Source organism: Perna viridis, chromosome 1, assembly GCF_037379345.1.
Source record: "Perna viridis isolate PV_CMFRI_1.1 ecotype Kerala chromosome 1, ASM3737934v1, whole genome shotgun sequence".
Classification (NCBI taxonomy): domain Eukaryota; kingdom Metazoa; phylum Mollusca; class Bivalvia; order Mytilida; family Mytilidae; genus Perna; species Perna viridis.
This window is the reverse complement of record NC_142445.1, coordinates 3,383,338-3,409,937: the sequence shown is the minus strand read 5'-3', so window position 1 is coordinate 3,409,937 and position 26,600 is coordinate 3,383,338. Positions and strand designations below refer to the sequence as shown.

Genomic DNA, 26,600 nt, shown 5'->3' with positions numbered 1-26,600 from the left:
CTTGCATTATCAAATAATCAAACGGTCTGAATTTGCATGCACATAAAATAACATTTACGGGTTTCTATCTCACAGAGCATTTTTACTTCTAAGTAATAAAAGCATCAAAATAACTTTTTGGTCAGAACATCGTATTGTTAAAAGCATATATGCAAAAGTATCACTGATCTGATGTTTTTCCGAGGAAAAATGCGAATGGAATCACGTTACATTATTGACTGTTTAGTAAGAAGAATTCTTTCATCGGGATAATCATATCGTAGGTTAATTAGCCCCCATTGTCTCTATAAACACACAACGGTGTAGTAGGCGCTCGACTCTCCGTTCGTCTGTCAAGCTAGGAGGCAATATTTTGTGTAATATGTAGCTTAAAAGTATGTAACAAATAGTATTCAGATTTCGGGTAGTGATTATAATCATATTGAATATGTGTATCTCCTATTATGGAGAACTTAATTATGTTTTCCCTACATTTTTAAAATGCTGTGTTAAGCCATTATTTTTCACTTTATGTTGTGACAGGTACAAGGTTTGTGTAATCAGTAACTTAAAAAAAACTTTGCCCAATGATTATATACACATAGAAGATTTGCACCTCATACGGTAGTTTCTTTTAGTGTAAACCATATTTTATTAGAAAATGCATAACAGAATACAAAACATATATAAGAAATCGGGATTCGGAAACAAGTTTCCTTATATTAATCCGTCTCCCCCAGAAAAAAATCAGATAGAACGTGATTATAACATCAATAAATCGTGATCATATATTAAGAACATATCAACTTCAATGCAAAAATCAGCTAAATTAAGGTTAAAAAGTAATTCTAACTGCTGCGATTGTGTGAGAAGTATATCTATGGCTATGTTTATAGTCCGGTCAATTGGAGACATAATAAATGCAGTTAACTACATGTAACAAAGCTAGGCAGTCATAATCGTAAATATTAGGGTGGGGAAGCAATGCTGCTAAGCATCTACAGAGCGAACTGTCTACTCTCAGTAATGAAATTCTGAACTTGTTCGAAAATATTTTCATTTTCGCGATCGTTTTTCGAAGGATCACCGAAAAGAAGAATTTTGCTATTATAATTACTAAGGGTGCCTATAGTTCTTTGTCGTAAAGCTGTATAATTAGGACACTGTAGTAAGAAATGTCTATTATTTTCTAAAGATCCACAAGAACAAAATTTATTATCAGTAATATTCCGATTAAACAAGTGTTCGTTTAGAGCGCTGCAGTTTAATCTTAGTCTGGCATGGAGAACTTGAGATTTGCGTTTTCCAAAGTTGTAGTATCGAGGAGGACATTTTATGTTTTGGTTAAGATGATTCCTAATAGATTGCTTGGAAGAGTTTTCTCGAACTTCAGCCGGGAGTCCGTTCCACAACTGAACAACCGATGGTAAGAATGAATTTTGATAAAACGCCGTTCTGCTATTAACAGTTTGAATGTCATGAGTCCGTCTAGTATTATAATTGTGAATTTGTAATAATTGTTGGGGCACTAAGCTACTTCAATATTCGGGTGTTTTGTTATGAAACATTTCATGAAATTTTAGAATTTGTGCTTTTTACGCCTTACTGAGAGTGGTTCCCAACCAGTATCTTCATAAAGGTTAGCCTTAGACACTAGTTTTGTTCCACCAGTAACGATTCTGGCTACCTCAATTTGTAAACTTTCTAGCTTATCAGCAAGATATTGAGGAATGTTGTCCCAAATTATGTCCGTATATTCCAAGATGGGTCGTATAAAGCTAAAGTAAATGGTTTGGAGATGTTTACGTTTTAATTTAAACTTCAGACTTCTTAGAACATTAATACGAGGGGTAACCTTATCTATTAAGGAGTTTACATGTGAACACCAAGTACCGTCTTCACTAAAAGTTAAACCAAGATGCTTATGGGTTTCGACTTCCTTTATCAATTCATCGTTCATATATATAGGGGGATGGTGTGGCTTACTAGTCTTACGAGAGATGATCATAATTTCCGTCTTTTTTGGATTGAAGTTTACAAGCCATCGTTTAGACCATTGATGAATTTTCTCAACATCAGTATTTAGGTTACAGACCACCAATTCAACCAATGAGCATTTGGAACGTACGCAAAAATAGTCCTACGCAGAAATTACCCCTGTTCCTCATAGTGCTGTGAAAAAAGTTCTCATCTCATTTAAAAAATTTAAACAGTTTCTGAAAGGAAAAACATTTCTGTACATTTTATAGGTGCATTTTGCTTCTTGTGATGTGAAGACTAATCTCCATAATGATTTCTAAATATACCCCTATCTTGTGAAAACACTGGGATTTCCAATGCTATTTATAGACACTTCACTTCCGGTGACCAGTACTGCACTGCAAGTCTGCTAACCCCACATGCCATTCTGAGGATTGTGAGCTGGCATATGTAGAATCATGCTGATATATAGTCCTCTGCAGGTTAAAGTTAAGGTTAAGTCCAGAGAAGCCATTGAATATTGTGAAATTAGCATAGAAGCCTATGGGAAGTGGAATTAGTGGTTTTTAGCCTTAAGTAATTCAGATGCTGCATATGGGTTTTCAACAACTATAAATAATGAAGTGTCGTCTGCAAACAATCTTATATTGCATAATATATCACGGACAATGTCATTTATATATACTAGGAATAGAAGGGGCCCAAGTATTGATCCTTGGGGAACTCCTGCTTCTATATTAAAACTATCAGATGACTGTCCAGATATAACAACTTTTTGCGTCCTATTCGATAAATAACTCATGAACCATTTTAAAAGACTACCACGTACGCCAATTGCTCTCAGTTTGAAAATGAGACCTACGTGCCAGACTTGATCAAACGCTTTGCTTATGTCACAAAAAACTACTCGAATTTCTTTCCCTGCATCTAACGCTTTACCAAACAACTCTGTTAAGTGTAATAGTTGGTTTGTTGTAGAGTCGCCAGGTTTAAAGCCAGACTGTACACTAGTTATAAGATTATTTCTACTTATAAAGTTGTAAAAATGTTTAAAGACGCATTTCTCCATGACTTTATCTAATATTGGGAGAAGAGCGATCGGTCTGTAGTTGTTCAGCAACTCCCTATCTCCACTCTTAAATACTTGTATAATATTGGCAATTTTCCAACTATTTGGGATCGAACTTGACTGTATGGACTTATTAAAAATACGAGCAAGGGGAACAGAGAGTTCTCTTGCGCCCATTTTTAGAATTCTGGCGCTTATGATATCTGGACCAGTTGCCTTTGATATATCTAATGCACCCAAATGATCAAATACTTCTTGCTCTGATATATTAATATTACTTAGTAAATGGACAGTGTCTGGAGGCATGTCGGGTAATGTCGCTTCAGAGTCGTCGACTCGAGCTTGTTGGCTAAAGTACAAATTAAAATTATTTGCCTTATCTCGGTCATTTTCTATAAATTCGTCATTTATTAATAAGGGAGGATAGTTAGGGGATTTGTTAGGCGCCCGTGATAAGTTCCTCAATATTTTCCACCAATTTTTTACAGTGGTAGTTGGATTTTCAAGTATTTCAATTTGTTTGTTCATATAGCCTTCTTTAGCTAATTTAACAGCGTTGACACATTCGTTTCTCGCTGCCCTAAAACGGTCCCATGATTCTATAGTATTCTTATGTTTAGCTTTGTTGTGTAAACGCTTACGTCTGCGAATTAACTTTTTTATACGGGAAGTCATCCACGGTGGATCTTGGGAATGGACTTTAACTATTTTGTTTGGTATGTTTTTTTCAGCGATATTCATAATTTTCTCCGAGAATTCATAAACAACATCATTTATATCGTTTTTAATCGTTATATTTTCCCAATTGACTTGATTTAAATCGTTTTTAAATTGTTCGATATTTACATGCTTATAGTCCCATATTTTCCGTTTGAAAATGGATGTATGCGGTTTTTTAACATTGAGAATTGCGCTTATTGGACAGTGATATCGTATATTAGATTCGAGGATGTTATGACCTACTTCCGAATAAACTATTGTATCAGAGTTGCTAGTCAAAATAACATCTAACAGAGAAGACGACGTTTCACAAAAATATGTTGGATCGGAGATAATTTGTGTCAGACCGTTTTGATTTGTAATATCACGTAACTTATTATTTCGATGATTTAGCAAGTTCTCGTTTAAGTCCCCGCAAATTACAATGTTACTTATTCCTGTGGCTAGTGCATTTTCTATAGACAAATTTATTCTGTCCCATACATAGGCGTGCGAATCTGGAGGTCGATAAAACAGTCCAAATAATATTTTGCTTTTGTTAATAGTAATTTCTACCCAGATGCATTCCAAGTTAACTATTTCTAGATCGGGTCTATGTTTGCTTGGTATTGAATCTTTAACATAAATTAATACACCACCACCCAACTTGTCTCCAGCTCTGTCCTTTCTGTAGGGTAAATTGAAATTGGTTAGTTTTAACTCGTTATCAGAAATATCAGGCTTTAACCATGTCTCAGTGAGCATAATAACGTCTCTGTCCCCTAGCTCAGCTTCAACTATAGGCAGTTTTGTAAACAAACTTTGAACATTTAAGCATGAAAATTTTACAAGATCCTTATAGCGGATATTTGCAAACATATCTATATAACTATCAATATAGCTTGATAAAGATGAAATGGACGATTCCGACGAAGGACCTGGATTTTTTCCTATATCGCCACACCTAGATATCAAAAGATACATATATGACAGAGAATCGCACATCATTATTGTCCCTACCAATATGATTATGTATATCATTATTCTTATGACCTTGGTAGTCAAGTCTAAACTTTGTGTATTTTTGTATTGATTTTCTTTTTTAAATTCGATTTTTTTATTTACCCCAAAGTGTAGAAGCAAAAAAACATATATTGATATTTTCCCCATTAAGCAGAACAAATTCACAAGTATAATAAAATTCAGATTAATGACCTTGGCCTTGGGCAATCGAACGGACCGTACATAGTTTAACCCAACACGTGACCTGTACGTAGCTAGGTCACACCCCATTGTTTACAAACAACAGATTCAGATACAATATAAATACAAACACGTGTCGGGTTAACATTTTTAGGACATACCCTTACCACACAACCACAGCAACATAGTTTCTTTTACTTGCTTAGTGTTTATTTACATGTTGAAGATACTTATTTGATGACAGCTATATGACATTAACGCTTGTCCATAAATTTATTGTTCTCTTTACGCTAGTCAGATATACAGCATTAGTAATTCATTTTGTTTAAATATTTATAATTAAAAAATAGTGAATCGAACTTTTCTCGAAATATATATACCAATGCCCCAGGGCTGTTTAATCTGTCTTGTCATAATTTAATACTGTTTATTACAAAAAGTAACATGACGACCGGTTGCCTTTCATTCTAAAAGAAACGTTCATACTATGTTAATAAATTTTGACCAATTATATTGTCACCATCGAGAGAAATTGATTTTTCATTCGTTCGAATGTATGAACAGTTCTTTTTATCAGTACTTAAATTACGTATTTCCAGATTCATAGTCCATCGAACGTTGTGCTGACAGGATTTTTCCCACATGCAGTATTATGGGTTATCCTGGCGGTGCAGAGCATGTTTATCCTTCCAGAGCACCTGATGTATGGGTTTTGCTGGCATTGCCGGGCATGCTTATCCTTCCAGAGCACCTGATGTATGGTCTTGGCTAGCGGTGCAGGGCATGCTTATCCTTCCAAAACACCTGATGTCATTCATTGTTTATTTCTAAGTATTGTCTTGTTTCCTGTTTAGTCAGTTTTCTATATAACTGTATTTTAATCTTGTCATCATTGCATATGTAGATCATCTCAATCATCATTTTTTTCGTTTTGAATGACTGTTTTCGTAGCAAAAATTGCACTTCTATTTTTTTTTAAATATTCTTTCAAATGGATTGTACTAAATCCACACAAGGCCTTTCGTAGAATATTGAAGACTTTTTTCATTTTTATAAAACTTTGGCCGAAATGCTGTTTACTTGAACAAAAATATTATGAATTTGTTCAGAACTTACATCAGAAATATATTTAAGCATCAATACACAATGCACAAGCCACTCAATGGAGAAAAAATGCTAAATAAGAATAGTTTATATATATATATATATATAAAATTAGCCCCGTGCAGGTCCGGGTGTTAAAAGAATAGGCCTGCAGCAGCGCAAAGCTTGTCGTAAAAGGCGACTAAATAGTGCTCAGAACCCTAGCCGGGGGCTAGGGCGCTTTGCCCACAGAGCAACTGGGATGTGTGCCCCAGGTGGTGGAATGGGGTACCCCTGGCGTGTTACATGCTGGGGTTGTCAGGCTATAATACGGAAAGCCTGACCGCAAACCATAGTGGTGCACCGTGTTGGGAAAGATGCCACGTTCCTGGCACGTTAAAGAACCCTACTGTGGTATTCTCCCGCCACAGGAGGCTAAATTGCCCGACCCTACCCACCTCTCCCTATTTCCAGTGGCAATCAAAATTTGTCGACCCCATTGCCCTTGTATCCCATCCCTTTTTCATTTCATCAACATTTCATGTTCATCGTCTGAATATAGCTGAAATATTGCTGCTCGGACGTTAAACCCCAACAAACAAATATTTTTTTTTTATAATTAAGTTCAAGTAAAGTCTTTTTTTTAATTTTTAAATTCCAGTTGCTCTTCGTATATTTTCTTCCTTTCAAACAAAATATTTAATTAGTTTGTATCACACCTCCTACACAGTATATTTATTAGTATATAAAGATGCGAGTTCTATAACAAATGACAAAATGATTGGACATATGAAATCAGGGACATTAGTAACTACACAATGTTTACGATACACGTTTCTTGTTTTAGGTAGGACATTTTAATATTATTTGTAATAACCATAAAAACTGTAAGCTTAAAGCCAAACATAGTTCAGGGCCACTTTGATTTTACAAATCGCTCCTTACATCATCTTTAATATTTTCCTGTATTCTATGGAATGTAAACTGAAATTTTCGCGGTAAGACCCATAACGCAAACATAAAACTGTCACGAATATTTTCTTTGAATAACGTTATAATACAATTTGAGGAATGATTGCGACTTTAATACTGCACAGGAATGCCAAAAAGACCGCGCAAACGTTTTCCTGTTTAAAATATTGACGTGCAAAAATTAGTCAATATAGGGCAGTGATAAACCAGTCTATTTCAATGCTTTTTCTTTGTTCAATACACTTGGATACGGCTAAGACGTATAGGAGAATTCAAGTCTTTATTTTGGTGCAGGATTGATTGGTTGTTGGGGTTTAACGTCCGAGCAGCAATAGTTCAGCTATATTCAGACGATGAACATGAAATGAATGATAAAATGAACATGACTGATTGATTGATTGTTGGGGTTTAACGCCCGAGCAGTAGTATTTCAGCTATATTCAGGCGATGAAATGAAAGGGATGATAAAATGAACATGAAATGATGATGATAAAAAAACAGTGATCTGACTCAAGAATAGTAGGGTCGACAAATTTTGATTGCCACTAGAAAAAAGGAAGGGGTGGGTAAGGTCGGGCAATTTAGTCTCCTGTGGCGGAGCGCAAGATTCCTACTCCTATCGAAAACCACAGCAGAGGAACGAGACATATTTCCCAACATGATGCACCACTGTGGTTTGCGGTCAGGTCTTCCGTATTATTTATTTGTTTGTTCGTTGGGATTTAACGTCCGAGCAGCAATATCACGGTGGATATCCGTTACGGAAACTTTTCGGTCAATTTACGTTCCGTCATTTCTTTTTGCACAAGAAACGAGTATTTTCAGCGTTACACGTGGTAAGTGACACCAGCCTGCTAAAAAACCCAAAATATTAAAAGATTTATTCAAATATCAAGTTTTCAGGTATTCCACGGAACTTTTGAATATTTTGAGCATAAATTGTATTTAAATTTTAAGTGTATTTTCCAGGTTTTTTCACGGCAAGCTTTTTAACATTCATATCGTACCTCAAAATCTGGCAATGAATATATTCTACATTCGAATTTTTTGGTTTAATCAAATATGGTGAAACAAAAACACACTCTATAGCTAAATATACCACTCTTCCACATTTCAACACTAAAGTTCAAGAAAAATAAGCAACTATTGTGAGAAATAAGATGATTTCTATCTATTTGAAGAGGGAACGGATTTTATAGAAAAAAAAACAGTAAATATCATAGCTTTGTAATTTTTTTTTACATAATTTTAGTAAGTCTGGAGTATCATGACCGCAGACAAAAATTAAGCAAAATTACAGTGCTGACATTTTATTAATTATTTCAAAAACAACCCGCATTTATATTTTTTCATAAAGATTTTAAAATCATTTCTGTACGGAGGCGTATTAGGGTCATGCATGAAAATATCATCTCGCCACGGCGAGTTACTATCTGGCCGCTGCGAGTTATTATTAACCTAATGGTTTGATGAATAGTTCAATGTATACATAGCGCGGATTTAGATGGGGCGTGAAAGGCGTGCGCCCCTAAAAATCGATTTTTTATTTACCAAAAATGACTAAACTATCAAAAACAGCATTTAAATCCTGAAATCCCAAGAGTTTCCGCCCCGCCCCTTACCAGGGCGCTGCCATGGACCTTTGAGGAATTTAAGCGGTCCTCAGTCACCTCAATCCATTCCCAGACCCCTCACTGAATGCTCACACTCCTAATGGAAAAATCTTAGATCCCCTGTAACTCGCCGAGACAAGATTGTACCTCGCCGTGGCAAGATAATAACTCACCACGGCGAGTTCGTCGCCGTGTCAAAATAATACCTCGCTGTGACAAGATAATGATCGCCGTGGCAGGATAATTATTTCAACAGAATACCTGCCAAATTTATTTTCTTCAAGTTTTCGTCGTATCACAATATCTTCTTATTTCAATTGTTCGTTTTTGGCATCATTATTGTGTTTTTATTGAAATAAGTTTGCAATTGCGTCACCTTTAATTAAGTATTTTCTATAATTTACAAAATTGAGGAAGCCGTGATCACGTTGAGCATCATTGTCTTGCAAGAAAATGTTATTTCCTTTTTAGTTAAAAAAAACTCAGTCAGTTTTAAGGCTCAAGGTATAACAGTGTTCCGTAGTACAATAAAAAATAAACAAACTATACCTCTGGTAGTTTCCTTTGTTTGAATTAACATCACTACCCGGCCGGCGATGACACGTCCATTTGTGCATCAAAAGTCCGTTCCTTGTGCAAAAAGAAATGACGGAACGTAAATTGACCGAAAAGTATCCGTAACGGATATCCACCGTAAATATTTCAGCTACAGTCAAACCTCGGTAGCTCGAACTCCAAGGGACCATTGAAATGTGCTCGAGTTATCGGGAGTTCGAGAAATTGAAGTTCGAATATTTCCGGATTTTTTTTCGTTGCCTGTCCGAGTTCGACTTTATCAATAGAAATTGCTTACTTCTTCCGAATTTGTGTTTGTTCGTAGATCCTTTTCATTCTTTTTCGGAATATTATGTTGACTTGTAGACATTTAAAATGCTGTGTTCGCTTTTAAAAACGTTCAGAGTTCGAGTTCCTTGGTCAATAATTTGTTTTTATCTAATTTTCTTTCATGATTTCATAATCAGTACTATGTTAAGATCAAAACTACCTAATTAGTGATGACTTAACTAAAATGACATTGACTAATGATAGGGTTTCAGTTGTTCACACCTTTTTACTGGAACAGGGTTATGTTGCTACAAGATTGAAGTCATCACTACTGAAGTTTTATGGTCGTCATCATGAACTCGTGGATCGTTATTATATATCCATCAGCACCGTGAAAATTGATTTATTCAACGGGTCATAGTTTTCCTTTCCTCGTTTGTCTACCCCAGACTTGACTTTTTATGAGCTACTCGGCGGGTGTTTCTAGAAAAGCAGAGGACGCTTACCCTACCGGTGCACCTAGTCCATGCTCCCAGTTTTTAGTGGAGTCTGAGTTGCTCATTTATTTTGTTTCTTTGTATGTATGATTTTAGTTACTTTATGTTCTTTGTTGTGTATGTCTGTTTTCCATGTCTGGTCTTTGTCCCTGGATTACATTCTTTTGATTACCGCTATAACCTTGGTTCCTTTGATTACTCTTTTATTATCCAAGCTGTCAAAATGGCTGACGAGTTCGAGTTAGTGATGGTTCTTCTCTAAGACTGACTACCGAACGGACCGACTAGTCAGTTCGAGTGTTCGAGAAATCCATGGTTATTTATATTGATTATATAGGAGAAAATTTTGGTACTTTGAATTGTGTTCGAGAAATCCCGGGTGTTCGAGTCATCCGAGTTCGAGCGAGTGAAGTTCGACTATTCAGACGATGAACATGAAATTAATGATAAAATGAACATGAAATGATGATGAAATGAAAAAAGTTTGTTTGTTTGTTGGGGTTTAACGTCCGAGCAGCAATATTTCAGCTATATTCAGACGATGAAAATGAAATTGATGATAAAATGAACATAAAATGAAATAGGGATGGGACACAAGGACAGTGGGGTCGACACACTTTGATTGCCACTGGAAATAGGGAGAGGTGGGTAGGGTCGGGGAATTTAGCCTCCTGTGGCGGAGCCCCATGGTTCCTACTCCGAGAGAATACCACAGTAGGGTTCTTTAACGTGCGAAGAACGTGGCATCTTTCCCCACACGGTGCACCACTATGGTTTGCGGTCAGGTTTACCGTATTATAGGCTGACAACCCCGGCATGTAACACGCCAGGGGTAACCCATTCAAACATCTGGGGCACACATCGCAGTTGCCCTGTGGGCTAGGGTTCTGAGCACTATTTAATCGCCTTTCACGACAAGCTTAGCGCTGCTGCAGGCCTATTCTTTTAATACCCGGACCTGCACGGGACAAATGGATGGGACACAAGGACTATGGGGTCGACAAATTTTGATTGCCACTGGAAATAGGGAGAGGTGGGTAGGGTCGGGGAATTTAGCCTCCTGTGGCGGAGCCCTATGGTTCCTACTCCGGGAGAACACCACAGTTTTATTATCCTTGTTTCCCATCCTTTTTTTCATTTCATCATCATTTAATGTTCATTTTATCATCCATTTCATGTTAATCGCCTGAATATAGCTGAAATATTCCTGCTCGGGCGTTAAACCCCAACAAACAAAACTGACAACCCAAGCAGGAAACACGCCAGGGGTACTCCATTCTACCACCTGGGACACACGTCCCAGTTGCTCTGTGCGCAGAGCACGTAGCCCCTGGCTACGACAAGCTTAGCGCTGCTGCAGGCCTATCCTTCAACACACGGACCTGCACGGGGCTGGATTTTTAAAATCACGGAACGATCTCGGTATCTACTTCTATTGATTAGAAATATACTGCCTTTTATTAATGACCTTGTCACCTCCCTTTGATATTAATAAAGGCCTACAATGATTGCATTCAACTAGGTGTAGCCTTATTCAATTCTAGCATTAGACTTTTTGTGAATACTGTTCTATGAAAGAGAACTGACTCGTATATAATATAGACATATTACATGGTTTCTGGGTTTTGAAATGACCTACACGTCATATTAAAGTATTTTTCGTAATTTCAATCTTATGATAAGAAAGGCAGATGTTTGTGGATAAATAATTTTTGTTTCAAAAATTTCATATCTTCAAGAAACCGAATGGACATATTAAGAAGGGGGACCAACATACATATAAAAGCAAATAGTTCCAAGAACCGTAATTTTGACAAGTGACATCGCTATCTTTCTACTGCAAACGACAAACAAACATAACGTTGTTTAAAATAAATTTAAATGTTTCAAAATTGAATGAAAAATAATTTAGAATCAGTCTCAATAAACACAAAAGCATAAGGGACCTTTGGAATTGTCACATACCTGGCTCACCTTTTTTTTTAACTTTAAAGATTTTACATTTTTATCATAATCGTTTGCAATGGAAACAACTATTTTTTTTTAAATTTGGATCTGAAATACTGCAGGGTAATTGGCAAATTTCCTTGTGAGTTTTCACAATAATACTTCCATTTGAATGAAATACTAAATTACTGCATTTGTTTTCTTCAAAGTCATACGAGTTATATTGAGTTAAAATAATGCGTTCAATGTTTATACTCATAAGAAAAAAAAATATCTGTTCAAAGTTGATCATATATATATATATTTTTTTTTAGTCTATAGACTTTCCTTTTATTATCAAAGATGAATTTTGAAGAACACGCATAATAGTGTTTTAAAGGTTTGTGTGCATGCTTGACCCATTATATAATTAGGAAAAGTTTTTAAAAATGTGTCGTATGAGAAAATTTCTTATTTTTGATAATATGAACAATTAAGACTTAAGTTAGTCTGTTTGCTTATGAAATATAATTAATGGTTGATTGATGCTTGGGGTTTAACACCCGAGCAGCAATAGTTCAGCGCCCCGTGCAGGTCCGGGTGTCAGAAGAATAGGCCTGCAGCAGTCCTAAGCTTGTAAAAGGCGACTAAATAGTGCTTAGAACCTAGCCGGGGGGGGGGTAGGGCGCTCTGCCCTCAGAACAACTGGGTTGTGTGCCTCAGGTGGTGGAATGGGGTACCCCTGGTGTGTTACATGCTGGGGTTGTCAGGCTATAATACGGAAAAGCTGACCGCAAACCATAGTGGTGCACCGTGTGGGGAAAGATGCCTATTTCCAGTGGCAATCAAAATTTGTCGACCCCATTATCCTTGTACCCCATCCATTTTTCATTTCATCATCATTTTATGTTCATTTTATTATCCACTGCATGTCCATCGCCTGATTATAGAGGAAATATTTCTGCTCGGGCGTTAAACCCCAGCAAACAAACAATATTTCAGCTATATTCAGGCGATGAACATGAAATGGATGATAAAATGAAATGATGAAATGTAAAAAAGGGATGGGACACAAGGATATGATCGACATATTTTGGTTGCCACTAGGAAAAGGTAGGGATGGCCGCACGTTAAAGAACCCTACTGTGGTATTCTCCTGGAGTAGGAACCATAGGGCTCCGCCACAGAAGGCTAAATTGCCCGTCCCTACCCACCTCTCCCGATTTCCAGTGGCAATCAAAATTTGTCGATCCCATTATCGTTGTGTCCCATCCCATTTTTATTTCATCATCATTTCATGTTCCTTTTATCATCCACTTCATGTTTATCGCCTGAATATAGCTTAAATATTGCTGCTCGGTCGTTAAATCCCAACAAACAGACGAACACCCGAATCCGCACGGGGCGATATATAATTAATGATCGAGGGCAAATTTTCTTCAATTTCAGACTTTTCATACGCCATCAAATGAATTGTCGCTATGACAACCAACTGAAAGACGCAAGTTTCTTTTTTCCTAGTAAACTATGTATGTAGTAGTCTGTAAAAAAAACAAGATTGGTTGATCTAAGAGGTCCCCACACTTCCAACTTTTTTTTGTGCATAAAGAAAAGAGAATGGCCCTAAACCGATGTTACGTTTTTGTATCTTTCTGTTTGTTTTCTAAACTAGCATTAAATTATTTCTCCCCTGTGGTAATTCTCTGATTCGCTTTTCTACTACTTTTGTTCAAAATCATGCTATAAAGACTGTCGTTAATCATAGTTGAAAGCAACCGCTAAATGAAAATAATATGGTTATAATGATGTCAGACAAGTAACCGTTTGTTAGACGTAAGAGTTTTGGTTATATGTCTTTGTTTCTACCTTGCACAGACCGTCATTAGCGTTACTTGATCTCTACTAATTTCCATTGGTGTAAACTTTAATGGCTGTTTACAAAAAAAATTGTGTCGTCTTTCTCTAGATATAATTAGTTAGCAAGAAAGAGGCGGGTTTTTTTTTGTCACAAGACCTATATTCAGCAAGTGAAACATAAGTATTAATTTGATCTAGAAACTGGATAATGATTTAATCGTGGAGACGTTTTTGATCTCCGATGATCGTTTTAAAAGATATCACATTATCTTTGTAGTCACATAACAATATATCATTAGCGGGGGACGTACTTCCAAATTTTTTGTTTGTTTGTTTGTTGGGGTTTAACGTCCGAGCACCAATATTTCAGCTATATTCAGACGATAAACATGAAATGATGAAGAAATGAAAAAAGGGATGGGACACAAGGACAATGGGGTCGACAAATTTTTATTGCCACTTGAAATAGGGAGGTGGGTAGGGTCGGGCAATTTAGCCTCCTGTGGCGGAGACCTATAGTTCCTACTCCGGGAGAATACCACAGTAGGGTTCTTTAACGTGCGAGGAACGTGGCATCTTTCCCAACACGGTGCACCACTATGGTTTGCGGTCAGGTTTTCCGTATTAAAGCCTGACAACCCCAGCATGTAACACGACAGGGGTACCCCATTCCACCACCTGGGGCACACATCCCAGTTGCTCTGTGGGCGAAGCGCCCTAGCCCCCGGCTAGGGTTCTGAGCACTATTTAGTCGCCTTTAGCGACAAGCTTAGCGCTGCTGCAGGCCTATTCTTTTAACACCCGGACCTGCACAGGGACCAAATTATTTTTTTTGCACATACAGCAACGATGCTCCAGGATACGTTTGTTATTGTTATTTCAAATTTAAGGTAAGGGAGAAGTGTCTCTAACAATTTCATTTTCTTTATGTAGCTTTGTACATATTTATGACAATGGGATTTCTTAACTTGTATTTGAAATGTCCTCATTTGAAAGTATTTTAAACTAAAATTAAAGCTTTGATGCTTTTAGGCAAATCAGAAAAAAAACTAACGAGACGACACTTGCTTTGCAAAATTTAATATCTTGTCAGCCCAATATTCATTAAAAGATGTGTATATATGTCGGGCAGATGTTGTATTACACACTGTAACAATCCAACTAGTATATTATTGTGCCTGGTTTGTTACTGAACGTCTGAAAACAGGACTGAAGTCCACAATCTCCTGTTTCTATTTATACCTCTACTGGAAGTGGGGGTATATAGTGATAAAGGTGTCCGTATTTCAACGCGGAAGGGGACATAGAAATACCAGTGTCCGTCCATACGTTACACCGACGGAACTTAAAAGTATTTTGATCAAATTTTGTAAGAATTTTAGTCATCATATATGGTTCATTATTTTGATTTGACATTTTAACAGGAGTTATGGGACTTTGTTAAATTTGTACATTTTGTAGGAATACTTTTTGGTAGCAACTCCTTGGAAACCGTTCAACAGATTTTAGTCAAATGTAGGATTATTATTCACAGCCTATTTTGCGGTAACTCAGGACATATGGCTATGCGTAGCAATATTGAAGATTTTGATTCAAATAAATTCGGAGCTTAACCGACTTATATTATTGAATGGGAAGAGATATCAAGTAATCTAGCATTTTTCACATTTTACAGTAGCAAAAGCTCTTGAATAAAGTCTAGAACAAGATTTCTACGTAATGAATTCAGTCATGAATATTCGTCCGGACTTTTAACTTCGACAAGCAGCACGACGAGGTTGTTACTAGAAGTTTTCTGATACCTTGTACTTCATTTGTTTATATTTCTTATTTTGACCTCCAGACATTATTTTTTCCAAGGATATTCGTTCGTTTGTGTCATCTGGCTTCTTCTACTCGTTGTCTTCTGTAGGTTGCTATATATTACAGATAATCTTAATTTGTTTTTAATCCGCTAAATATACGGTTATGTATTGCACAATGACGAAAAACAAGGAAATATACAAATTAAAAAAAAATAGACCTATATTAAATTTGATATGAAATGATGCGGTTTCAGTTTCTAAAGCATTAGCTGTTTTTTTTTCAGGCATTGGTTCTTTACTTGTGGTCCAAACCTTGACGCTTTCTTTGTCAGTCAACAGTAATCTTATCTTAGACACTCACAATATGTACAGAAGAATTTTTGCGAATGGCGCTTACAACGTTTTCGTTGCAGATATGAACAAATTGGTGAGTTATATAACGTACTAGATTTTCTTGTTTGTTCTTGTGTCCAATCGATAAAGCTTAGCCAAATGTTTGATAACCATGTAAAACTACATACTGGGTACAGTTCAACCTTTCTATAAAGTCACAGAAAAAGGCAATATACTATTTATAGACTGCAGGTAGATAACCTTCATACAGATATTGATAGCTAAACAATACTAATGAGGTAGAGATACATGTATAAACTACATCATAAGTGTGATACAAGCTGTATTTGTTGAGTATGCTATTGTATCGTATCATCTATGAAATTGACCTGTTAATTAACGTTAACAAAGACAACATTGATCAAAACTCGTGTTTGTTTGAAGTCAAAATAAGATGGTAACAATCCATTCGCGCATCATAGCCTTTTTAACCGGAAGTTCATACCAATCAAAAGGAATGTTAAACACATCATAGTTGAACAACGTGTGAAGAGTGCCACACTTCCTGCGCATGTAGTGTTCTTTCAGAGAATACAACAGGTGGCAAAATTTGACGCCCCTACCCATTTCTTATATTTCACACGGGCTGTCAAAATTTTTTTTTTTCTTGTTTCCCATTCCTCCCTATTTTCACTTTATATTTCTTCAAACTGTTCTCGCCCTGATTTTGCATGAAGTATTAGCGACTGGGCATTAAACAGACAACATAATCAATCATTTCTTTTTGAATTGAAACCAAGAACATTTTATTCCAGCAGTGCAATTAGTGGTGTAAATTTGAGGGAGAAACAATGAAAAAAATAAAATCCTTTAAAAGTATTTATCTCGGTCGACGTCATCTTGTCAGTTCAGGCGAATTTTCTCGTTTAAACAAAAGACAGGCTTTAAAATAGTATCATAATTTTTATCTCCATAAAATACGACAAATATCAACATTCACACTTGATGTGTATGGTTTGATTAGACTAAAAAAGCTGTTTACAATATCCTATATGACGTCAGTGACGCTATTCACAAACTTTCCCACACGAAAATAAAATGTGTTTGTTGCGGATTAACATCATGTTAGAAATAATATAAATAGCATATACCTAAGAGGTGATAGCGCAGTTTGTTACCCCAAGAAAATCGTCACCCTCAACACTGTTTCCCTCTAATCTATATGTTATTTATTTTTATTATACTGGATTTTCATTCACTTGAAATGTAAACGTCAACTGTGGATCACATCCCATATGAGAGCTTTAATCAATGTATCGATGGTTGACCTTTTGCCTGCTCACAAACATAATTGTCAATAAAATGTTTTGTTTTTGTTTTTTGGTTTTAAATTTTCTTGTTTATAGTTCTCTAACCTACCTGTAACTCTAGTTCTTTACGAGGCAGACTGATTGATTGTTTGGGTTAAACGCCCAAGGAGCAATATTTTTGCTATATCTAGGCGATAAACATGAAATGGATGATAAATGAACGCAAAGGTTCCTACTCCGATAGAATACCACAGCAGAGTTCTTTGACAGGGAGGAACGTGACATATTTCCCAATATGTTGCATCACTATGGTTTGCGATCAGGTTTTCCGTATTATGGCTTGACAACCCAAGCATGTAGCATGTCAGAAGTACTCCATTTTCACCATCTTGAGCACACATCCTAATTGTCTCTGGGCAGAGCGCCATGGCCCCCGGCCAAGGTTTCTGAGCACTATAAAATTGCCTTTTACGACAAGCTTAGCGCTGCTGCGGGCCTATTCTTTTGACATCCGGACCGGCACGGGGCTTACGAGGCAGAATTAACAACAAAAAAAGGTCAGTGTATAGACATAAATTCTCATTAGACCACGCCCCGTGCGGGTCCGGGTGTCAACAGAATAGGCCTGCAGCGGCACTAAGCTTGTCGTATAAGGCAACTAAATAGTGCTCAGAAACCTTGCCGTGGGCTAGGCGCTCTGCCCAAAGAATAACTGGAATGTGTGCCCCAAATGGTGGAATGGGGTACCCCTGGGCGTGTTACATGCTGGGGTTGACAGGCTATAATAGGGAAAACTTGACTGCAAACCATAGTGGTGCACCGTGTTGGGAAAGATGCCACGTTCCTCGCACGTTAGAGAACCCCACTGTGGTATTCGATAGGAGTAGGAACCTTTACGCTCCGCCACAGGAGGCTACATTGCCCGACCCTACCCATCCCCCCTTTTTCTAGTGGCAACAAAAATGTGTTGACCCTATTGTCCTTGTGTCCCATCCCTTGTTTCTTTTCATCATTATTCATTGCTGCTCGGACGTTAAACCCCAACAATCAATCATTAGACCACAATTTTCTAGTTTCGAACCTCTGTCACATTAATTTGACAATATAAATATGTTTGGGAACAGATTCGTTGTAGATTTGGCATCATAAGTAAAAGAAATAAACACGTCTGTTGGTTGATTTTATATGAGTTATTGGCATGGAAGTTGTGCATATTGATTCTCCTTCAAACGCAAAACTGACTAAGATTGAACTTGTACCTTAAAGGAACCAGTTTAGTTTTTTACGAGAGGGTAATAGACATATAAACTATCACCCTCTAAGCCATTTGATAGAGCAGAATATTGCCCTCGTATTGAACCAATCAAAATTTAATTAATTGACATGAAGTATAATCATGATTATCGATTAACGTTGGAATATTAGCCTAAAGATGGTCAACACTGCCACTACAATACAAGATACAAAAGTATGCCAATACGGCTTTTACCCGTCCGCTATGTCATATTGGTCTGGTTGAGATCAATATTGGCCTAGGCCAATATGACGTATTGGACTTGTTTGCCAATAAAGTGAAAATTACGTAAGGTTTTCCACATTGGTTCAGTTATTGGTCCACGGCTAGTCATATTGGACCTACCGCTTCGGAACAATAACAATATGGAAAACCTTTACCAATAATACTATAGAATTATTTATACAGTTATTAGTCATCTTCGCCGCAAGACCAGGTTAAACTTTGAACGAAAACTTTTATTATTTTCAGATTTGGAACAACGAACTATATGAAAAATCAAAACGAAACTTACGTTGTGAAGATGTAAATGGCCTGTCAAGGTCACATGAAATGAACTTAAATATCGGCATATCTCTGAATAGAAATGTAACGAATATCATTCGTACATGGTTTAGTGAAGTTAAATACTTCTTACCCAACCACAAAATGTGTTTTAATATGGATGACTGCAGAAGATTTCTAACGGTAATTATTACATCTTGGAAGGTTTTTATTTGTTCAGTGACAAATAAACTACAAAAAAACTTAAACTTAAAAAACATTAAATTAAATTGCAATAACATTTTCCTTAACTAAGGAAAATACCAGTTTTCAATGAGACAAAAATCACAATTTCTTGTAATATGTGTCACGAGCATGGCTTCATTAACGCTTTGGATATGTTTAAGTATATGTGTACATGGATATCATGTTTAATTTCCATTCTAATAAGCATTTATTTGTCTGCATAAAATCTCAATATATTTCAAAAGATAAATGAAAAATAACGAGTTGTAGTCAACACAAATCATATAATGTAATTGAAAAAAGGATGTATAAGCCGTCGAATTATACAGTGTAAAAAAATGGAAAATGGTTTCAGATTAAATCCGATAAATGCATTTAGAAAAATAGATTGCTCCTTGTTTAAAAAAATAAAATATGTGCAGTTACAACTTCATGATTGTTTAAAGTATAAATAAGACATAAAAACAAAGAATAAGAATTTGTTCCAAGTTGTATGCAGAAAAAGTACACTTTTAGTTAAAAGTATCTTACAGTTACAAAAAAGTCATCACCTCTTCACTGTAAGTATTCCCGAGAAATGTGTTGCTCATACAAATACTTAACAGAACCTTCTTACATATATTGTTTCGTTGCAGATGATTAACTCAAAACAAAGACAAATAGGGTGTAGCATGACGACATGTATTGTTGGATCTACTCGTCAGCACGTGATGCTCTGTTATTACTCTGGCGGGTATGGACATTTTTTGTTACCATAAATCGAAAAACAAACAAATTATTTTGCAGAAGCATTAGAACTAAATATACAGAAAGATCTAAATCCAATGAAAATAATAAAGAAAAGAAAACGAAATGGGAAGCTAAAAGCCAAATCAAACACCGAGAAGTCCTAAGGCGTGCACAATTATCAGAAAGGAAATCCGAAAATGTCTATTTATGGTAATAAAAATGTAGTTTCCAAAAGGTAACGACCAAACGACGGCGTAATTGTGCATTACTTATCTTTACCCTTTAGATCAACACGGCTTTTACAAATTTGTATACAACTAGGCTTGCCTTTTAAATACATTGAAAATAAAACAATAAGAATATGAAAACTATATATTTCTTTCTACTATGCCATATTTTATTTAATGTTTTAGGATAGATATATGGAACCCCTATCAAACAGGATTACCGTGTACTAAATGTCAGAACAACGCAGGTTTTTGCACCACAGGACTTTGTGGTAAACATTTTGTTTCAATATTGGAGATCTTTGGTCAGTTTCTTTATTGTTTATTTAAATTTACTCTGGCGCTGTGATTTTAGCATATAAAAACTCCCGATTCCACTAAATATCATGATTTATTCATTTGATGAAAGAAACGACTTGATTATGGAACGGTAATTTTATTATTACGTTTTTTTTTTAATATTAAAATTAGTTATCTTTTGATCCATAAATCACTCACGATAACAGCTAAATATGTATTTTTATTAATTTTAGACAACTGCAACTTCAACGCAGAATCATGTGGTAGGTCAATAATACTGTTGTCTGTAATCCAAGTAATTTATAAGGAATTATGATGCTTTTACAATATAATATCTACCCGTGCAAGTCCGGGTGTTAAAAGAATAGGCCTGCAGCAGCGCTAAGCTTGTCGTAAAAGGCGACTAAACAGTGCTCAGAACCTTAGCCGGGGACTAGGGCGCTCTGCCCACAGAACAACTGGGATGTGTGCCCCAGGCGGTTTACATGCTTGGATTGTCAGGCTATAATACGGAAAACCTGACCGCAAATAATAGTGGTGCACCGTGTTGGGAAAGATGCCACGTTCCTCGCACGTTAAAGAACCCTACTGTGGTATTCTCCCGGAGTAGGAACCATAGGGCTCCGCCACATGAGGCTAAATTTCCCCACCCTACCCACCTCTCCCTATTTCCAGTGGCAATCAAAATTTGTCGAGCCCATTGTCCTTGTGTCACATCCTTTTTCATTTCATCGTCTGAATATAGCTGAGATATTGGTGCTCGGACGTTGAACCCCAACAAACAAACAATATAATATCACGGTAACCTTTATTTGTAGAGCAATTGACACTCTTGTTATGAGTAATGTGTGGTGCTTTTATATTATACTATCAAGGGAACCTTAATTGTTGAGCTATCTTAACTAGAGTCTGAACAAGCACCTCTAGTTTTAATTACTTATGATATAACTTGTAAGAGTAATCAAGGAAACCACGATTTTAGCGGAAATCAAAAGAATGTAATCCAGGGACAAAGACTAGACATGGAAAACAGACAAACACAACAAAGAACATAAAGTAACTAAAATAATACATACAAAGTAAAACAAGTAAATGAGCAACTCTGACTTCACTAAAAACTGAGCATGGACAAGGTGTACCGGTAGGGTAAGCATCCTTTGCTTTTCTTGAAACACCCGCCGAGTTGCTCATAAAAAGTCAAGTCAAATATTGCTGCTCGGACGTTAAACCCCAACAAACAAACAAAGCTATATTCAGATGATGAACATGAACCAATGCGCATGACGTCACATCCGGTGATCATGGACTGGAAGTGACCGGAAATGGACCTTGGGTATGACCGGTAGTGGACTTAGATGGGGGACCAATAAAGGGAACATGAGGACCTTTTGATGTAGGAAGGGGGGTCTCAAAGATCGGAAGGGGGAAACGACCTCCATGAATATTCTCATTAATTTCCTAATTAATGTCATTATATAGTATACTATAAACAGGTAAGTATAAAAAGGGGGTGTATTATGACAAGAGTTATCTTTCTTCGATTATATTACCTTTTTTTTTATTTTTACATTATAAAATTATTACAGGTCCGGGTGTTAAAAGAATAGGCCTGCAGCAGCGCTAAGCTTGTCGTAAAAGGCGATTAATAGCGCTCAGATCCCTAGCCGGGGGCTAGGCGCTCTGCCCGCAGAGCAACAGAGATGTGTGCTCCAGGTGGTGGAATGGGATACTCCTGGCGTTTTACATACTGGGGTTGTCGGGTTATAATACGGAAAATCTGACCACAAACCATGGTGGTGCACCATAAACTTAACCTTTGCCACGTTCCTCGCACATTAAAGAACCCTGCTGTGGTATTTGATAGGAGTAGGAACCTTTTCGCTCCGCCACATGAGGCTAAATTGCCCGACCCTACCCATCCCTTCCTTTTATCTTGTGGATTTTGTTTGTTTTTGTTTGTTGGATTTTAATGCCGGAGCAGCAATATTTCAGCCATATTCAGGCGATGAACATGAAATGGATGATGAAATGAACATGAAATGATGAAATGAAAAATGGGATGAGACACAAGGATAACGGGCAATTTAGCCTCCTGTGGCGGAGCCCTATGGTTCTTACTCCGGGAGAACACCACGGTAGGGTTTTTTAACGTGTGAGGAACGTGACATCTTTTCCAACACGGTACACCACTATGGGGTTTGCGGTCAGGTTTTCCGTATTATAGCCTGACAATCCCGGCATGTAACACGCCAGGGGTACCCCATTCCACCACCTAGGGCACCATGTTGGGAAAGATGCCACGTTCCTCGCACGTTAAAAAACCCTGCTGTGGTATTCGATAGGAGTAGGAACCTTTGCGCTCCGCCACAGGAGGCTAAATTACCCGACCTTACCCATCCCCCCTTTTTCTAGTGGCAATCAAAATTTTTCGACCATATTATCCTTGTGTCCCATCCTTTTTTTTCATTTCATCTTCATTTTATCATCCATTTCATGTTTATCGCCTGAATATAGCTGAAATGTTGCTGCCCGGACGTTAAACCCCAACAAACAAACTTAAGGTTATGTTTAAGGTTGGTGTAAGATGTTGATGTTTGCTCGGGGCTATGATTATGTTCGGGTTAAGGTTAGTGGTAAGGGTTAGGGTTTAGTGTATGCTTAAGTGTTTGATTAAGTATAGGGTTACACATATTGTTATGTATAGTATTAAGGTCAGGTTAAGGTTAGAGTTTCAGATTAGGTCTAGTGTCAAGAAAATTGTTAGAGTCAACCGTTAGCTACAGGCTAGGTATATGGCAAGGGTTAAGTTTATGGTTAAGTGTTGGGTTAGGCTTAGGGTTATGTTTAAGATTGGGATCAGATGTTGATGTTTGTCTATGGTTATGGTTAAGTTAGGGTTAGAGTTAGGATTAGGTCTAGAGATAGGTCTAGGTTAGGTTTCGGTTAAAGTTAGACCTAGACTTAGGTCTTGTGTATGGTGTTGGTCTTGATGGTCTAGCTTGAGGCCTTTGATTAAAGTTTTATCTAGAGTTACTTATCGGGTAAGGGTAAGATACATGTACTTGTTTCGGTTCTGGGTTATGTTTAGGGTTAGTGTTTGGAATAGAGTTAAACAGTTTGTATTAAGGTGAAAGACACTGTCATGATAAAGTTAGAGCTAGGGTTGAGGTTGAATTTCAGACAATGTCTAGTATCAAGAAAGTTGTTAGAGTCAACCGTTAGATCTACGGTCAGGTGTATGGTAAGGGCTAAGTTTATGGTTATGTGTATAGTTAGGCATTGGGTTATGTTTAAGGTTAGGGTCAGATGTTGCTGTTTGTCTAGGGCTATGGTTAAGTTTAGAGTTAGGTCTATGTTAGGTCTTAGACTTTATGAAAGTCAGACCTAGAGTTAGTTATGGGGGTTAGGGTCAGGCCTCGTTACTTATTTAGGTTCGGGGTTATAACTTGGATCAGTGTTAGGAAAACAATTAGAAAGTTATCGTACGGGTCAAAGAACTAGGGTTAGAATTAGAATTTCGGATAAGATCCAGTGTACCGTTAGATCTACGGTCAGGTGTATGGTAAGGATTACGTTTATGGTTAAGTCTAGAGTTAGGTCTATGTTAGGTCTTAGACTTTATGAAAGTCAGACCTAGAGTTTATTATGGTGGTTAGGGTCAGGTCTCGTTACTTGTTTAGGTTCAGGGTTATGACTTGGATCAGTGTTCCCCCGTTCAGGTCCGGGTGTTAAAAGAAAAGGCCTGCAGCAGCGGTAAGCTTGTCGTAAAAGGCGACTAAATAGTGCTCAGAACCCTAGCCGGGGGCTAGGGCGCTCTGCCCACAGAGCAACTGGGTTGTGTGCCCCAGATGGTGGAATGGGGTACCCCTGGCTCGTTACATGCTGAGGTTGTCAGGCTATAATACGGAAAACCTGACTGCAAACCATAGTGGTGCACCGTATTGGGAAAGATGCCACGTTCCTCGCACGTTAAATGACCCTACTGTGGTATTCTCACGGAGTAGAGACTATAGGGCTCCGCCACAGGAGGCTAAATTGCCCTACCCTCTCCCTATTTCCAGTGGCAATCAAAATTTGTCGACCCAATTGTCCTTGTGCCCCACCCCTTTTTCATTTCATCATCATTTCATGTTCATTTTATCATCCATTTCATGTTCATCGTCTGAATATAGCTGAAATATTGCTGCTCGGACATTAAACCCCAACAAACAACAAACAAACATGGATTGGTGTTAGGAAAAGAGTTAGAAAGTTAGCGTTCGGGTCAAAGAACTAGGATTAGGGTTAGAGTTTCAGATAAGGTCCAGTGTCAAGAAAGTAAGAGTTAGACGTTAGATCTAGGTTCGGGTAAGGTTAGGGGTAAGATTAAACAAAGGGTTAGACGTAGGTTTATGTTAAGGGTTGGGATCAAGCTATGGTATTTGCCTAGGGTTAGATTTAGGGCTATGGTCAATAAATGTGAGAAATCGTTTATCGATTAGGTTACAGTTCTACAAGGAGATGCACTTTGAGGTCGGATAGAGTTAGTTGACAGGAATGGCTAAGGATAGAGTTAGTTTTAAAACAACAGAAAAACATACAGAACAAGGATTAAGGTTAGGGTTAGGTTGTATCTGACCTCAATCACACGTACAGACACACACAAACAAACAATGATCTAGAAACCATATAAAAACGAGTTTAACCCTGAAAAAGTGACAGTTGTACATGGACTGTCGTAGAGTAAACATGTTCCCCTGTTCCATCTGTCCAAATTCTTTGAGTAGAATGGAAAGTTTAAACTGACATACGATATTAGTTCACCGTAAAAATGCGGGTCAGATGTTGATGTTTGTCCAGGGTTATGGTTGAGTAAAGGTTAGTGTTAGGATCAATGGATAAGACTAGACTCCTACATAGAAGTAGTATCTTGGAATGGGTTGAGGCTTCATATTAGTTAATTCGTTGGTTAAGTTATGGTTTACGTTTGGAAAAGATCAATATCAAAATAGTTGTAATAGGAGGAGACAGAGCTACAGTTTGAGTCAGATTAAAGTTTTGGAACGAACAATAACAAGTGTTAGACGCAAGGAAAGGATTAAGAAGCGGACACCTACATGAATGATAATAAAAAAAATTATGGTAAGGGAAATTTCAACAGTACGAATTTTATCTGAAATTGAAGTTCAATGAAACAAGACTGCAACTGAACGGTGGCCATCGAACGCTTCCATATTCACAGCTGAAGCTCGAGCCATCTTGTTAGCATTTAAATTGATTACTAAATCTACTTTTTCACAGTTTATTATTTGTTCTGACTCGTTGAGCTGTCTTTTGGCAAGTAAGAGTCACAAACTGAAAAACATTCTTATTTTACAAATTTTATATTTTATTCATCGACGTCGGGAATTTGATAAAGAGATTTTTTTCTCTGGGTACCCAGTCATGTTGGTATACAGGGGAATTCAGTTATAGACAGGGTTGCCAAGACGGCATTAAATGAAACAATAAAGGACGTTAGTTTGCCATACACTGATTTTAGACCTTCAATAAGAAAATATTTTTTGAAGATGTGGCAGGACCGATGGGACGGTTTTGATATACAAAAAGAGACAGTTGGTAATTTATGAAGGGAATCACAACATTGAAAGTAATGGGGCGGTAAAAACCAAGCTATAACAGACCGTAACCAAGTTCATACTTTTGGTATCGATATTACCCCACTTCAAGTACCAGACGTCAAGTTACTTAGCAAAAGACAACATGACATATACTTGCGGATAAAAAAACTTAATCTTGACCTTCCGATTTACACTTGAAAAGTAAACAGGACAAAAACGAACCCAGCAAGCAACACTGACCGTTTGCAGCAGCTAAATGCAGCAGAAAGAATGATCCGGAATACAGCCAGCAACAACTACAATACGCCCATACTCGAGCAGCAGCAGAAATACCCCTCCCCAAATACGAGCAGCAGCAGCTGGAATACCCCCACCCCCTTATTCGAGCACCAGCGAGTACAAATAGATAGGACCCATGCAACCTGGTTTAACGGACAATGATATTTTGATGACTGCAAAACCAAGATGCTTCGACGACAGAAATATACGAAGATGCTTGGATGAACGGGATACTCCAAGACCCGTATACAACCAATGCGCTCATGTTTTCCAAAGCACGAAAGCCTGATC

At 37.3% G+C, this 26,600-nt stretch overlaps 1 protein-coding gene across 1 annotated transcript in view; it reads left to right on the top strand.

Moving 5' to 3' along the window:
• Positions 1-6,766: 6,766 nt before the first annotated feature.
• The window catches only part of LOC148626877 (C-type lectin domain family 18 member B-like), a 30,530-nt gene continuing 10,696 nt past the window's right edge, over positions 6,767-26,600 (top strand). Inside the window, exons 1-6 of the mRNA XM_088564634.1 lie at positions 6,767-6,860; positions 15,793-15,935; positions 18,917-19,132; positions 19,810-19,907; positions 20,317-20,402; positions 20,664-20,693. Of these exons, the coding sequence (XP_088420760.1) occupies positions 6,791-6,860; positions 15,793-15,935; positions 18,917-19,132; positions 19,810-19,907; positions 20,317-20,402; positions 20,664-20,693 (643 nt within the window). The 5' untranslated portion in view covers positions 6,767-6,790. The remainder of the gene's footprint in view (positions 6,861-15,792; positions 15,936-18,916; positions 19,133-19,809; positions 19,908-20,316; positions 20,403-20,663; positions 20,694-26,600) is intronic.